The sequence below is a fragment of the Onychomys torridus genome, chromosome 2 (assembly GCF_903995425.1).
Source record: "Onychomys torridus chromosome 2, mOncTor1.1, whole genome shotgun sequence".
Classification (NCBI taxonomy): Eukaryota; Metazoa; Chordata; class Mammalia; order Rodentia; family Cricetidae; genus Onychomys; species Onychomys torridus.
This window is the reverse complement of record NC_050444.1, coordinates 13,613,058-13,630,450: the sequence shown is the minus strand read 5'-3', so window position 1 is coordinate 13,630,450 and position 17,393 is coordinate 13,613,058. Positions and strand designations below refer to the sequence as shown.

The following is a 17,393-nucleotide window of genomic DNA, read 5'->3' as shown; positions in this document are numbered from 1 at the left end:
TCCTATAGTAAAACAAAAAACCACAGGAAGTACAAAGTCCTGAGCAATTCTAAGACCTGGAAAAAATACTCCTCAGATTTAAATAACAAAAAAACAAATGACTTGCATATTTTAACAAAATTCTATCCAGTCCTTAAGTAAGTCATATAAGTATTATTAAAATCATCTTAGCACTAGGGAGGTAGAAGCAGGTGGATCTCTGTAAGTTCAAGCACAGCCTGGTCTACAGAGCTAATTCCAAGATAGCCAGAGCTACATAGTCAAGAACTCTGTCTAGAAAAACCAAAACACCAAAAAAAAAAAAAAAAAGAGGGGGGGAGGGGAGGACTTTAATCATCCAAATCAGGAAGACAGGAAGATAATTTGTATCCTCTCCCCTGTATCCCCACCCTCTCACCCCCAACCCCACCCCACAATTAAAAACACCTGTGTCAGGGATACAGCTGAGCTCCTGCCTAGGATGCAGGAGGCTCTGGGTCCAATCTCCAACACCACAAAACTTAAATAACAAAGACATTTGACTGTACTGGACTTCCACAATGTAATGACTTAAAAACCTAGCTTTATGTCAGATGGCACATTTATAAAACTAACAGGGCCAGCAAAATGGCTCACCTGGTAAAAGCTCCTGCCACCAAGCCTAGTAACCTCAATTCAAGCCCCAGAACCCACACAATGGAAGAAGAGAACCGTCTCCTGAATATTTTCCTCCAATTTCCACACACACACCGTGGCATACACACACCCTCACATCCTCCCCCACAATGTTTTTAAAAACTTAAAAACCAACCAAAAAAAAAAAAAAAAAAAAACACACACACCTGTAATCCAAAGCCAGATTTGGTGGTGTGTGCCTGTATGCCCAGCACTTAAAAAGGTGAACCAGGAAGACTGCTGCAAGTTCAAGACCAGCCTGGGCTAGACAGTGAAAACCAAGCCAGTAAGTAAGGAGCAAAACAGGGGCTGGAGAGACCGACAGCTCAGTAGTTAGAAGCAAGCACTGCTCCAGCAGAGGACGCAAGCGTGGTTCCCAGTAACCACCCGAGCAGCCCACAACTACAGGCAACTCTAGCTCCAGGGGTTTGAACTTCCTCTTCTGGCCTCCACGGGCACCTGCTCGCTCGCGCTCTCTCTCTCTCTCTCTCTCTCTCTCTCTCTCTCTCTCTCACACACACACACACACACACACACACACACACACACACACAGACATACTGACACAATTAAAAATAAAAAGGAATCTTTTAAAAAATAATCAAGGTGGTGGTGCATGCCTTTAATCTCAGCACTTCAGAGGATCTCTCTGAGTCCGAGTCTGAGGCCAGCCTGGTCTACAAAGCCAGTTCCAGGACAGCTGAAGTTACACAAAGAAACCCTATCTTTGTTTGTTTGTTTGTTTGTTTGTTTGTTTTGGGTTTTTGTTTTGTTTTGTCTTTATTTTGTTTCGTTTTGGAGACAGGGTTTCTCTGTGTAGCTCTGCACCTTTCCTGGAACTCACTCTGTAGCCCAGCCTGGCCTTGAACTCACAGAGATCTGACTGGCTCTGCCTCTGAGAACAAAGGCATGCCTGGCTCAGAAACCCTGTCTTGAAAAACTAAAATCAAAACCAAACAAAGCAATGAAATAAAATAAAATTTAGGATCCTTTCAGGATAAAGATATTACAGAAATTTTGTATTTAACCTATCTATTTCTGAGTTTTACAGAGAGGAAAAAAAGATCTATAAGGTATGTTACACAAGTATCATTTGATTTCCAGCATAACTTTCCAGCCTAAGATTCCAGGCTTCAGGGCATCAAGATGGCTCATCATGTAAAACTGCTGCTAAGACTCTGGGACTCACAATTATCTCCCATAGATCATTGATTACCTGAAGGTGTCCTCTGATCTCCACCAATGACCCACATAAAAACAAATAAATATGTAATAAGAATTTGTAAAAAGATTCCTTATTCCATTAATCCTTAATTTTACCCTTCTACAAGTTAACCATGTGTAAATGTTTCTGGTACTTTCCTATCTGGAGTTATTACAACATAAGGAGCCATTCACTGCCAGCTAAGAAAACAGGGAAAATAGAGAACACAGTAAGTATCCTACACATTGTAGTGAGTGGAAGAGATTTACTTTTCCTGCTCTGGTGGCCAGCCTCCAAGATGTCTCCAGTGGCCCATATGCTTCCTGTTATTCACATCTTGTATAGTCCTCTCCTACACTGTACTAAAATGTGTAACTAGGAGAATATAGGAAAACTAATAGTGTGTCACTTCTAGTAAATCACAGAACACACTAGGGACGCTCACTTGCACAGCACTCACCCCAGAGGAAGCTTTGTCATGATGTGAGCAGGATGATCTCCATGGAGAATATCTGCTACCAAGGAACTACAACTTGCTACCCGAAGTCATGTAAGTAAGCGTCCAAGCAAACTCTCCAGTGACCACCCCCACCTGAGATAGCAACTCCCAACATCATCTGAAGTACAAAAAAAAAAAAAAAAAAAAAAAAAAAAAAACAAAAACAAAAAACGAAGGAACTGTTTGCTTAGCCACTGGCAGATTCCTGGCCCTGAGAAACAATGGGAGGAAGACATATTTTTTGTTTTATGTTGCTCTTTTATCTGTCTACCGTGCTGGGGATTGAAGCCTCAAGCAGCTAGACAAGACTCTACCACTGAGCTATATATATTCCCTTTCCAATATTTACTGCTTAAAACATAATTTGCAGTCATTTCATTTGTTACAGAAAAATAATAGGTCTTTTTTTTTTTTTTTTTTTGTCTTCCAAGACAGGGTTTCTTTGTGTAGCTCTGGCTGCAGCTCTGGGATTAAGGTGTGTACCACCACCGCCCAGCCCAATAACAGGTTGTTCTTTACCAAGACTAATATATAATTAATAATATAATAAATATCCATTACCTCATCTTTCCCACTCTACATACATCATATATCTATCTCCCTTTCTCAGGGAACCAGAAGGAAGAGGCTTTCTGTGTGTGTGTGTGTGTGTGTGTGTGTGTGCGTGCCTCTCGTGTAAAGGCTACAGGTTAATGTCAGACGCCTTCTTCAGTTAGCTTTCCACCTTGTTTGTAGGAGTCTCTTAGGAAGCTGGAGTTCGCTATTTCACCTAGGCTGGCCAGCAGGCCCCAGGAGTCCCGTGTGCTTTCTCAGTGCTAGGACTACAGCTCACACTATCACACACACCTCTCTTTTTAACATGGGTGCTAAGGACTGAACTCAGGTCCTCACCCTTGTGCATCCAGTGGAGTCATACTAGTCCCCCCACACCTTTTTGGGGGGGTGTGCATCACATCTGACCATCATGTATCCTAGTCTGACCTTCAAACTGCTATATAGCTGAAGAGTCTTTTGAATGTCTGATTATCCCAAGAGCTAGAAATACACATTTCCACTATGCACAGATTAAGTTTCAGTTTAGTTTTTATTGTGGTTTTTCCAGACAGCGTCTTACATAGCACTTGCTGGTCTAATCCTCCAGGTTCTACCTACACAGTGCTGGATTACAGGCATGCCACACTTCCTTTATGCCATGCTTGGGATCAAACCCAGGGCTCCATGCATGCTAGGGAGGCAGTCTACCACCTAAGCTAACTTTAGCAGTCCTAATTTTCTTTTCTGGTTTTTTGAGATAGAATTTATCTATGTAGCCCTGGCTGTCCTAGAACTAGCTCTGTAGACCAGGCTGACCTCAAACTCTGAGATCTGTGTACCTCTGCCTCCTGAGTGCTGGGATTAAAAGTGTGCACTACCACCACCCAGGGTTATATCTACTTCTATAAATAACCAACAATTTTTCACAATTAGGAAGAAATGAACTTTGACCCCAAGTCCATTCCATAATATTCACCATGAAGTAGCAGGTTGACTATTTTTATAATAGAAAGAGATACAAGCAGTATCAATAAAATAAATCAATACATAAAAATAATCATTATTCACATTAAACAAAAATCAAAGCCCTCTTTTATATCAATCATTAAAGTTATCTAATGTCAGGAATAATGGTCTTACATTTTATTTCCCACCTAATCCAAGAAAGAGAAAGTAACACATAATCACTTGCTAATTCAACCAATGGCACATTTGGAGCTACGACTTTATAAAAGCCCAATGTAAAAGGTCTGGGGAGTGGCTCTATGGACAAACACCTGCTGCAGAAGCATGGGGATCTCCATTCACACTCGCAGCCACCTCATAAAAGCCAGGCACGTCTATACCACACTAGGTGCAGGGGTCAGAGGGGGGACACCCCAGGGGCTAGCTCAGCATCCAGGTATGTCTATACCCACACTAGGTGCGGGGGTCAGAGGTGGGACACCCCAGGGGCTGGCTCAGCATCCAGGTACGTCTATACCCACACTAGGTGCGGGGGTCAGAGGGGAGACACCCCAGGGGCTGGCTCAGCATCCAGGTACGTCTATACCACACTAGGTGCGGGGGTCAGAGGTGGGACACCCCAGGGGCTGGCTCAGCATCCAGGTATGTCTATACCCACACTAGGTGCAGGGTCAGAGGGGGGACACCCCAGGGGCTGGCTCAGCATCCAGGCACATCTATACCCACACTAGGTGTGGGGGTCAGAGGGGGGACACCCCAGGGGCTGGCTCAGCATCCAGGTACGTCTATACCCACACTAGGTGCAGGGGTCAGAGGGGGGACACCCCAGGGGCTAGCTCAGCATCCAGGTATGTCTATACCCACACTAGGTGCGGGGGTCAGAGGGGGGAACACCCCAGGGGCTAGCTCAGCATCCAGGTACGTCTATACCACACTAGGTGCGGGGGTCAGAGGGGGGACACCCCAGGGGCTGGCTCAGCATCCAGGTACGTCTATACCACACTAGGTGCGGGGGTCAGAGGGGGGACATCCCAGGGGCTGGCTCAGCATCCAGGCACGTCTATACCCACACTAGGTGCAGGGGTCAGAGGGGGGAACACCCCAGGGGCTGGCTCAGCATCCAGGTATGTCTATACCACACTAGGTGCGGGGGTGAGAGGGGGGACACCCCAGGGGCTGGCTCAGCATCCAGGTACGTCTATACCCACACTAGGTGCGGGGGTCAGAGGGGGGACACCCCAGGGGCTAGCTCAGCATCCAGGTATGTCTATACCCACACTAGGTGCGGGGGTCAGAGGGGGGACATCCCAGGGGCTGGCTCAGCATCCAGGCACGTCTATACCCACACTAGGTGCGGGGGTCAGAGGTGGGGACACCCCAGGGGCTGGCTCAGCATCCAGGTACGTCTATACCCACACTAGGTGCGGGGGTCAGAGGTGGGACACCCCAGGGGCTGGCTCAGCATCCAGGTACGTCTATACCCACACTAGGTGCGGGGGTCAGAGGGGAGACACCCCAGGGGCTGGCTCAGCATCCAGGTACGTCTATACCACACTAGGTGCGGGGGTCAGAGGGGGGACACCCCAGGGGCTGGCTCAGCATCCAGGTATGTCTATACCCACACTAGGTGCAGGGTCAGAGGGGGGACACCCCAGGGGCTGGCTCAGCATCCAGGCACATCTATACCCACACTAGGTGCGGGGGTCAGAGGTGGGACACCCCAGGGGCTGGCTCAGCATCCAGGTACGTCTATACCCACACTAGGTGCGGGGGTCAGAGGGGAGACACCCCAGGGGCTGGCTCAGCATCCAGGTACGTCTATACCACACTAGGTGCGGGGGTCAGAGGGGGGACACCCCAGGGGCTGGCTCAGCATCCAGGTATGTCTATACCCACACTAGGTGCAGGGTCAGAGGGGGGACACCCCAGGGGCTGGCTCAGCATCCAGTCCAGCCAAACGGTTCAGTGGGAAGCACTGTCTTAAAAAAGAAGGTGGAAAGTGCATGAGAAAGACACCTGACATTGCCCTCTGGCTTCTGCACACAAATGCACCTGCATGTGTGCACACAAAAACAGAAAGTCACACGAACAGTTTAAGCTAGGCGCATAATACACATCTATGATCTCAGCTACTCAGGAGATTGAGGTAGAATCCTACATTAAAGGTTGGCCTGGACAACTTAGTGAGACTGCCTCAAAATAAATTTTAAGAAACAGGAAGTGAGGAAACAACACTGGAGAGTAGGTCAGTGGTCCTGAGTCAACCCCTACAACCCCCAAAACAAAAATACATATTTTCAAATATTCAAACTAGGGGCTGGAAAGATGGTTCAGCACTCAAGAGCACTTGTTACTCTTGCAGAGGACCCAGGTTTGGTTCTCAGCAGCCACACACTGGCTCACAACCATCCATAAGTCTAATTCCAGGGGATCCAACAACTCTTTTGACTTCCGCTGGCACCAGGCATTCACACAGTGCATATACATGCAGGTAAAATACTCCTATGTATATACATACATATACATAATAGATATAAAACCAAGGCTCTTTCATCTTAACAGGAAAAGTCACATCAAATCACTTCACCGGGGCTGGGAAGGGAAGTCAATGATAGAATGTTTGCCTAGCACACACCCTGGGTCTGAACCTTAGCAGCTACCAAAAACATTAAAAGTAAGAAAAACGGCCGGATGGTGGTGGCGCACGTCTTTAATCCCAGCACTTGGGAGGCAGAGCCAGGCAAATCTCTGTGAGACCTGGTCTAAGGAGTGAGATCCGGGACAGGCACCAAAACTACACAGAGAAACCCTGTCCCAGGAAAAAAAAAAAAAAAGTAAGAAAAACACATATGGAGGCACACATTTAATAACAGCACTCAGGAGAGAAAGAGAGACAGATCTCTGTGAGTTCAAGACCAGCCTCGTCTACATAGTATATTCAAGGTAGTCAGGGCTTCTCAGTGAAACTGACTCAAAACATGGCAAGAGCGCGCGCGCGCACACACACACACACACACACACACACACACACACACACACATACACGTTCACACCACATTTAAATTTTAAAAAATCCACAAAGAGAGTTGGCTTACCCATATGCTCTGTTGTCAGGTAAGCTGCTGTGGGCTCGTACTCCTGGGGGTATAACTCGGACTTCATTGATATAAACCACACATGGAAAACGAACCACATCTATATGAGAACTTTGCTACAAAGGAGGATGAAACATATTGTAAGTAAAACATCCTTTTTCGATTCAAAATACACTTTTTTTTCAGCTTAAAATAACACCAACAATCTTAAAATCCAGAGATGAAGCTGTAACTCAGTTAAAGCACATGCTTCCCATGTTCAAGACCCCAAGCTGAATCCCCATCATCGAAAATAAAGTCCATGTCAGTAAATATATCATTGAATTGTATGTTAATTACAATGTTGTACAAATCACTTTCTAAAAACAGCTGATGATGGGACTGGAGAGAGAACTCTGCAGTGGAGAATGCTTGCTGTTTTTCCAAAAGGACCTGAGGTCAGTTCCCAGAATCTACCTCCAATAGTTCACAGTTCCAGGGAATCCAATGTCCTCTTCTGAATTCCAAGAGCACCCACATAGATGCGGTACACAGAGAGATATACACACATACATGGAGATAACTAATATTTTTAAATAGCTGATGATTTATTGTGATGATAACGTACCTAATTAAGTCTCTCAATTGGTATTACATCAAATTTTCTGCATTACATTCACCTTCCACTGATGTTTTGCTTAGACCAATTTCTCAGAGTCTATTCACGACTCTACATATTCAAGAAATGTTTATGAGTGCCTCATTATATGGCTATATAAAACAGACAGCCACTGATGAACGAAATGGAAATGAAGCAGGCAAGTCTGGACCACTCCCTTAAAAGGAAGGTTCAGTCTGACAGTCCTTCCACCCTTTCTTCCAATGTTCTGCTGCTTTTCTAGAAGAGACAGTTATGACGAGCTACCCTGAACAGTACAGGCAATACTCGAAGGATGGCAGAGGAACAATATTGACAGAGCATGGACCCCAACACTATGTGACTTGTTACTCCTAGTGATTTTCAATTCTTCCCAAGATTATTAAAAGAGAAAATCCTATCCCATGTAAGGCCAAAAAAAAAAAAAGCCACCAAAACAAAGCAAAAACTTTTTTACAGTTATTTTGCACACTTGAGCTACCACAGAGATGTCAAAGAACAACTTTAAATCAGGATAACCTTGAACTTTTGACCTACCTGCCTCTATCTCCTAAGTGCTGCAATTACAGGCATGTGGTAAGAGAGAGCCCAGGGCTTCATGCATGCTAGGCAAGCACTGTACCAAATAAACCACATCTCCAGCCCTAAAATGTCCTACTTATAAACAGAAAATCTTCTGTGTTAGCTCTAACACATGTACGCACACACAGAGCAAGACATGGTTTCTCTGTGTAGCCCTGGCTGTCCTAGAACTTGTTCTGCCATCTGGTCTCAAACTCAGATCTGCCTTCCTCTGCCTCCCAAATGCTGAGATTACTTGCTTGGCCTGGCTTGCTGTTATCATTTCTATTAAAATATACTACATATTTCTGTAAATTCAAGGCTAGCCTAGTCTGCACAATGGGTTCAAGGCCCACCAGGGCTACCTAGTGAGATTCTGTCTGGGGAGGAGGGGCTTTGGGAGACCTAGGGAGAAGAGCTTTCTGGGCCAAGGGGAAGGGACTCCATCAGAGGAGAGCAAACAACTTCAAAAACTAGGAGCACAGTTCACAGGACTAGAGGGCAAACTGGGGAAGCAAGCAGGGCTGGGGCTGAACAGAGCACAACCAACAGGATTCTAAAGACTGAGATCTCCACCCACAGCCAGAGGACAGTTCCTAGTCGGGATCTCCACCTAGGATCCTTCTACTAAGGCCCAGGGGACAGCTCCATTTGAAAGTCTTCAGATACTTCCAGCCTGGCCAGGTCACCCACAACGTGATCACTGGTCACAAAATGCCTAACATATTGTCGCATTTGGCTCCTTGTCCTCTCACCTAACTTTCAGCTCCACCTCATTCTCCTACGGAAAAAGTCCTGCTGCTGCCAAATCCCAGGTCTCAGAAACGTGGCCTCCTTCTACTCCAACTCCAAATACTGGATGTGTGAATTTCCCTGACACGCCATGCTGGTTTCCACTCCATAACCTCAAGTCACACTGCTCTCTCTAATCAGACTCCCTCCTAACCCTCTGCTCCAACTCTCTTTAGATGCCAACTTTCTCTAAAAAGCTAAAACAAGTCAGGACAGGTCCTCTCCTTGGTGTGCCCAAACAAAGTCCCTTATCAAACTCATTTGTCACTCTCTCTTTTTTCCTAAGCCATTAGAGCATGTGTTTCAAGACTTACTGTAAAGTCAGTATCTGGCATATTCATTTAATGAAAGGACTTTTAGTAGGTGCCTAAAGAGTTAAAACCCTGGCTGAGAAGACACTGCAATTGAAAGGAATGCTTTTCTAACATGCATGGAAGTCCTGGGTCTGATCCCCAGTACCATATAAACTGTCAAGAAGGACCAGGGTTTCAAACTCATCTGCTAGCCTGCTAGCTCAAAAAATAAAACAAAAATCTAAGAAGTTGAGACTGAGAACTCTGGGAAGGTTTATGACACAAGTCAGATTTCAAGACCATATTTTTCCACACTTACCCATAGGAAGTCACCATCAGAATACTTCAAGCTATCTGTCTGTCTGTCTGTCTGTCTGTAACTGCCTTCTTCTTTCTACCCTCTCCCTGAACTTGTTCATCTACACCTGTCATTTAAGCTGTCCTATGTGCATAAATGATGCAGTTTCCAACTAAACTTTAAAGTAGTGGTTCTCAACCTGTGGGTCAAGACCCCCTTCACAGGGGTTACCTAAGACTATATCTAAGACTATCAGAAAACACGGTTATTTACATCACAATTAATAACAGTAGCAAAACTACTGTTAATAAGTAGCAACAAAAATAATTTTATGGTTAGGGGTCACCACTGATATGAATTCACAATATGCTCCCACGGTTGGGCATGCCCAGCGGACCTAGACACTTCCGCCTAGCAATTTCCAGGTCAAAAATAGCCATTTCTGGGTCAAAATGTCTCGCGTGACCAGGACCCCGTGGCTTTGCATGGTTGTGTAAAGCGTACACAGCGCAACCATGTGATCTACACGCATGTATGGAGTAGCCACATGAGCCTGTGTGCACAGGCGTGGCCCAGCCTTTATAAGCCGGCACCATATTCCCCAGCTTCTCTATATATATTCACTCTTTCCCCAGGCCTGTTCACATCTGTTTCTCTCTCTCTCTCTCTCTCTCTCTCTCTCTCTCTCTCTCTCAACAAAACTCTTGTTAGTGGATTCTGTCGTGTTTCATGACATTTCCTCGCAGGGTAAGAGCGCCGCCAAATAACTAAGAACTACAACATGGGGAACTGTGTTAAAGGGTCTCAGCATTAGGAAGGCTGAGGACCACTGTGTTAAAGGGTCTCAGTGTTAGGGAGGCTGAGGACCACTGTGTTAAAGGGTCTCAGTGTTAGGGAGGCTGAGGACCACTGTGTTAAAGGGTCTCAGTGTTAGGGAGGCTGAGGACCACTGTGTTAAAGGGTCTCAGTGTTAGGGAGGCTGAGGACCACTGTGTTAAAGGGTCTCAGCGTTAGGGAGGCTGAGGACCACTGCTCTAAAGTGAAAGCCCTTCTAGATCACCTACTCCCCTCATAGTGTATTTGAACCCAGCAAATCCACTCAGACAATATTAAAGAAATTAAAAAATGCATAATCTAACCCCTTTAGGGTTTCCATAAAAAGTCAGAAGCATAAGTAACAAGAGTTTAGTACACAGATAATAAATAATACCACTTAAAGTCACAGGATGTCCAACCAATAATGATGACTTTTTACTGGATACCCTTAGTACCATTTAAATTTGTACCTCATTCAAGTGTTACCTAGTTTAAACACAAAAGGAATTTTTCTTTAAATAAAGGTCACCTTCATGCACATTTACTGTAACAAGCTGTTAAGTGAAAAAAGAAACCACTAACCAGTACTGGGACTTTAATACAGGAGGACATACATTCAGGCATAAGCATATGTACTAGGCAATTTAGAAAATATTAATATAAAGAAATCTGTTATTCAACTACAAAATATAACATACTAATTTTAATAGTTTGGGGACACAGATGAAAGAAATTAACACATCAAAATACATTAGCTAATTTACCAAATAGTCTGTACAAATCTTAGTTTAAACAATTTTTCCAAAATACATTACATGCATACTAGAGTTTTATCATGCTTTTGTATTTGTTTGTTTGACTGAATTTGTATGTTACGTAGCCCTGGGTGGTCTCAACCTTTCTATGTAGCCAAATATAATTTTAAAACTCCTGATCCTAATGCCTCCATCTCCTAAGAGGCACAGGCCACCATACCCAGTTGACTTTGCAGTTTGACTTATTTTTTTGTTCTTTCATTGAACATCATTTCCTAGTAATCAAATGGCTATTGGTCGACTTATAAATACAGAACTGTTTCTGTGACTGTTGGCAAGACCAAGAAATGGAGAAAAGTGTTAACGAAAGCCAGGTCTATAAAAGATCATGCTTTTCTGAACTTTTAAGTTTTTGTTAAAAGCTTTTTAGTTTTAGTGTGTGTGTGTGATGTGCTCACACAGATGCCATGTATATGGAAGTAAAAGAACAACTCTGGAGTCAGTTCTCTTCTCTTCCACCTTCATGTAGGTTCCAGAATTGAACTCAGGTTGTAAAGCTCACCTGCAAGGAAGTGCTTTTATCCACCGAGTTATTTGCCCACTCTACTTTCTTCTTCTTTTTCTTTTTCTTTTTTTCTTGTTTTTTGTTTTGTTTTTTTGAGACAGGGTTTCTCTGTGTAGCTTTGCACCTTTCCTGGAACTCACTTTGTAGACCAGGCTGGCCTCGACTCACAGAGATCCGCCTGCCTCTGCTTCCCAAGTGCTGGGATTAAAGGCATGCGCCGCCACCACCCGGCTGCCCACTATACTTTCTAATCTCTCTATAATGAAACTTAAATGTGCAGTGCCAGCGGAGGCCAGAGGAAGGCATTGGAGTCCTCAGAGCTAGAGTCACAGGCAGTTGTGGGCTGCCTGATGTGGGTGCCGAGAACCAAACTTCTTAGGTCCCTCTGCAAGAGCAACAAGTGTTCTTAATCACTGAGCCATCTCTATGGCCCAAAGGATTTTTTTTTCCCTCCAGACAGGGTCTCTGTGTAGTACTGGTTGTTCTGGAACTCATTCTGCAAACCAGGCTGGCCTCAAATTCATAGAGATCCGCCTGCCTCTGCCTCCTGAGTGCTGGGATTAAAGGAGTGCACTACCACCACCACCCAGCTTATTTTTATTATTTGAAACTACATGTACTTGTACGTGCTGAGGGGAGCATGTGCAGATTACTACAGGGACTGAACCCGGGTCCTGTGGAAAAGCAGTACACACCTTTTTAAAGGTTTATTTTAGTTGTAATCATGTGTGTTTGCACATACAAGGAGACGCTGTATTCCACAGAGCTGAAGTTACAGACAGTTCTGCACCTCCTGACATGGGAACCAGGAACCAAATTCAAGTCTTCTGCAAGAGCAGTATGTATGCTTAACCATTGAGCCATCTCTCCAGCCCCATTTTTAAAGCAGTAGCAATACAAAGCACAATTTAGGGATTTCCCTTTAAATATTTATATATACTAGTGTTTTGCCTGTGTATAATGTCTGTGCATCACATTTGAGGCATCACACATGTGCTGGTGCCCAAAGAGGTCAGAAGGGGGCATTTCATCCCCTGGAACTGAGCTGTACTGCTGTGTGAACCTGGATCCCCTGCAGGAGCAGCAGATGCTCTTGACTGCTGCGCCATCTCTCCAGCCCATTCAAACAACCATTTGTAATTCATCTACAACTGTTTGCACCCTTTAAGGGTTCCTGTGAAAGTTTAACCAAAGTTTATACCAGATTACAAATCTCTTTCAAAGCAAAGTAACTATTCTTATTTCATTTTTACTTGTATTGCCCCCTCCTGCATAATGTGCCCTGCATGTATTTATTCATACTCAGTCCCACTGCAAAACGGGAGGGCACAACTTTAGTCATGAAAAACGTGTATTAGTGTATTTCTTAATCCTAATAGTTATTAGGAAAAAAGCCCTAAATGGTTGTTTGGATTGAGTGATTGGCTGATTGACTATGGGCCTGTGTGCTTATGTGGAAGTCAGAGGTCAACCCTCTAAAGCCAGTTCTATCCTTTGAGAAAGTGGGTCCCGGATAGAGAACTTATGTCCTCCAGCGTGGCAACAAGCACCTTTACTCATGGAACCGTCTCACACACCTTGTTTTTGCTGGTCTCCTATGTGGTCCAGGAGGCCTTGAGCTTGCAATCTCCTGGATGTTAGGAATGAAGGCACGCACAGCCGTGCCCCAGGATGCCATTTACCTCATTGTGGCCTTGTCAGTTCAGGAAACCACCTAACCTTTCACTAGAGTTCTATATCCATAAAATGAAAACAACTTCAAAACTAATAGGAGACCAGAAAAAAATGATTAAATAATCAAAGCACTGCTCCTGGCACAAAGTAATCGATAACGCTCCACATGTCAATTCCACCTGCTAACTAGCGTTCACTGAATCTCACTTTTTCTTCCTGATCCTGCTACTCGTTTTCTCTGAACTATTTGAGTATGACTACCTAATGGAGTTTACTAGTCATACAAGTTCCCTGCTCAAAACTGCAGGCTTCCGATAAGAGTCTACACTATTCTTGAATATCTAAGGAGCTCAATGGCATGGTTTTAACACTACCTGTCGGGTGTCAATTCACACAGCTACTTTGGGCATAACCTAACAGAAGATTGACTACAATAGCCCTCCTTTCCCCGACAACTATGAAACATTTCCCATTTTACCAAGACCAAGTTAATGTGCCAAATACATTGAGGAAGTCTTCCTTGATATTCACAAAAAAGCAACCTCTCTCTAAAATCTTGCTGCCTTTATGTTCACAAAGAAGGCTAAATAAGAAGCAACTGCAGTCTTCCTACATCAGATAGGTGGTGGTGGTGTTGTGACGGTGGTGTGGTGGTGGTGGTGATGGTAGTGGTGGTGTGGTGGTGGTGTGGTGGTGGTGGTGATGGTGGTGTGGTGGTGGTGGTGGTGGTGGTGGTGGTGGTGGTATGGTGGTGGAGGTGGAGGAGGTGGTGGTGTGGTGGTGGTGGTGGTGGTGGTGGTAGTGGTGTGGTGATGGTGGTGGTGGAGGTGGTGGTGGTGGTGGTGGTGGTGGTGGTGGTGGTGGTGTGGTGGTGTGGTGGTGGCGGCGGCGGCAGCAGTGGCGGCAAACACCTTTAACCTCAGCACTCCGGAGGCAGAGGAAAGCGGGTCTCCATGAATTCAAGGTCAGTCTGGTCTACAGAGAAAGTTCCAGGACAGCAGGGCTACACAGAGAAACCTTGTCTCGAAAAACAAAACAACAGGGAAAAAAAATTAACACCATGCCTGGCAACATTTAAGTCTTTCTTTAAATGTTATTGTTCTCTACTTCTATAAAGAAGTTTGTTCTGATAACAACTACTCATTGCCATTTTGAGTTTTCTCAAGTCTAGCTGGAATAATAGTCCAATAATCACTAAATATTGCTGTGTGACCCACTTGAAATTTGAGATATAAATAAATTCACTGTCAGTAAAACAAAATAACCCAAAGCACCATCCCTTGACTTTTAAAGGCCTATAAGCCATTCATTAAAGAAAACTTATCACTAGCCCATTTCATTATTTCACAGAACATATTAAACATTTTCATTCAGATATTTATTGAATCTCTATTTTCCTAGACACTGTCCTTAACACTGAACATAGAGCCGAGAAAGAACATCAGATACTCTACCCCAGTCTCATGGTGCATCATACAAGAGCACTCTTTATAAAAAACAAAAGAAAGCAAGCCCCAAAGAACGGTTCTCTGAATGATTGCGTTTGCAGTGAGGCAAAGAAGTATGAGGCTTGCTCGTTCGCTCTTTCTCCCACCCGAATTTTTCCGTGGACTTCGTTCAAGTCCATTTTTGGCTGGCTTTTGGGAACCTTCGTTAATATGCTACATTCAGTATCTTCATTTTATAAGTATCTGAAGGCCATTCGGAGACGCTCATGAAATTCTGTACACAAGAAAGACTACTCGACACCTCCCCTTTGCCCCCTGAAAACGAGAGACTTGCTTTCTGACGACAGCCTCTCTTACAATCCCTTCAATTCTGCACGCTTCGCGAGTATTCTGCATGCAAAGGAGAATTCTCTAGGCATGTCATGTCCTAAGAGGTGAATTCCTTCCTAAAGTGTTAAAGTGCTAGGACCAACTGAGCAGAGACTGCCGTTAGACGAGAGAGCGATGAGAGACGGACTCGGGATCGTGGTTACTCCAGTACCCTGAAGGCATCAGAACCCAGCACTGCTGTCAAAAACCAGATGCCCAAGCTCGCGCCTGCATCCCACCTGAAGGAACTGAGAACAAGGACCCTCCTCAAGACTCAACGCTGACAGGACAAAAAAAAGCACTGCCAGCTGCGAGGCTGACTCGCCCGAAGACGCAGGCCCCAAAGCCAAGCCGGGAAAGACAAGGCCGCCGCCCAGGGCCACGGGGCTCGCACCGGGCTGGGGGAGGGGGTGTGGACCGGAGGATTCCCCAGCGCGACTGCGGGAGGACACAGCCCGGACGACCCCCGACGCCACAGCAGGGGGACCCGAGCTGAGGGGCCGAGTCGAAATCGGGTCGCGAAGCCTTACCTCGGCGCTTGGATGTTTAAAAGTATCTAAAAATAGCAGCTCCATGGACGAGTCCACCGCCATGTTTGCCGCGGGCGGGGGACCGGGAGATGACTTCCGGGGCAGCTCTCCCACCTCCCGGGCCGAGGCTCGGGCGAGGGAAAACTGCAGCACTTCCGGTAAGCAGGCCGCCGTCGCCGCCAGCCTCGGCCTATCGCAGCGCATCTTGCTGCCTCAAGTCGCAGCCCCGCCTTCTCCAGCGCGGCGGAGGGCGTCCTCTGGAAGCCCAAAGGGGCCGAGAAGAGAGGGGCGGGGACTATGGCGTCCGCAGCGGTCCAAATCCCGACGTCCTCCCGCGATGCCGAACCACGACGCTGCGAGGGAGGCATCATTTCCAAGCAAAAATACTCAAATGAGTGGATCTGAAAAGAGAGTTTTAGGGATTCAAGGCCAGCCTTGACTGTATTGTGAGCTGGAGGCCAGCTTGGGCTACTGTCAAAAAAAATCGAGAAAAAAGAAAAAAAAATTGTCTCAGTAAACGAAAGGAATATTTTCTCATTTATAAGATGTAAAAAAATGATGAATGATTCCTAACCCACAGGCTGATTATGAGGATTAATTCTGTAATGACGCTCAAAAAAGTATCTAAGTGAAATGTCATGAAGAGTACAAAAGAGAGGTGGAGTGAAAGTCGTCTCTGGCTGACCTGAGGTCTGCCACTTCCAGCACTCCAGGGACGAAGGAGGAGTTTGAGTTTGGGGCCAGCCTGGACTACTCAGTGAGACCCTACCTTAAAATAAAATGTTTGTTTTAATTTAGTGAATAGTCTCTGTCAAATGTTGGAGACTTGAAACTATGCAGAATCCTAAGGAGAGCGTTGGAGAGGAGTTTCCCTCAACTCTAGAACTCTCAGGAACATGAAGATGCAAAGTTGTAGCAAGCAAGCGAAAGCAGGAGCAGGCGGTGGGAGAGAGTGAGATGGATCAGCTCAGATTGTCTGGGCTATCTCCCGCTCACCGCTTCATGCAGCTGCCCGCCTGCCTGTCTGTCCTCTGATGAGCAGACTTGAAATGGCTCCTTTCTCCTGTATGTTTGTTTGCCAGAACTGCTTTCAACTAGAGACTGTCTGTTCACTTTTTAGGTTTGTTCAAGGTCTTGTATTTGATCTCATGACCTTCTCGTAGGACATTTTCTTCTTTTTGAAACAAGTTTCACATTGAAGGCTGGAACCAGGGTTTTACAATACACTGGCAGGCTGCCTAAACAAGAAACGGGACTCAAGCAGCCTGTGGGAGTCCTTTCTCCCTCCTCCATTGCTCATGTCTTCCACCTAACACGAGTGTACAGGAAAGTAGCAAGTAAAGTACATTTGCTTCTCCCTCACCTAGAAAAAAAAAAAAGCTCTACATATATGCCTGAAGAAATGCCTACAGATTCAAAAATGTCCACACACACTTTCGGTTTTCTCCAGCTCTGGGTATCAGAACCTTGGACCTTGAGCAGGTTAGGCAAGTACTCCAAAGGGAAGTAGAGCCCTAACCCACAATTTTTTAAAAATTAAGTAGCCCAAGCTGATGTAAAAATTGCAACCCTCCTTCCTTCACCTCCCAATTCTGGGTTGACCGAGATGTGCCATACGCAGCTGCCTTGTTTTAAAGCAGTTTTTGAGAAATTGCACAGACAGTATAGAGAGACGGCATTTCTTCCTTCCCCCACTCAGCAGC

General features: G+C 45.4%; 1 protein-coding gene across 2 annotated transcripts in view; it reads right to left on the bottom strand.

Moving 5' to 3' along the window:
- Virma (vir like m6A methyltransferase associated) overlaps window positions 1-15,830 on the bottom strand; it is a 71,651-nt gene extending 55,821 nt beyond the window's left edge. The window contains exons 1-2 of one of the 2 annotated variants that reach the window (XM_036177668.1): window positions 15,691-15,830; window positions 6,953-7,068 (exon numbers count right to left, since the gene is read on the bottom strand). In XM_036177668.1, coding sequence (XP_036033561.1) covers window positions 6,953-7,068; window positions 15,691-15,753 — 179 coding nt within the window. In that variant the 5' untranslated portion in view covers window positions 15,754-15,830. The remainder of the gene's footprint in view (window positions 1-6,952; window positions 7,069-15,690) is intronic. The other variant, XM_036177669.1, reaches the window with a different exon arrangement.
- Window positions 15,831-17,393: the final 1,563 nt, after the last annotated feature.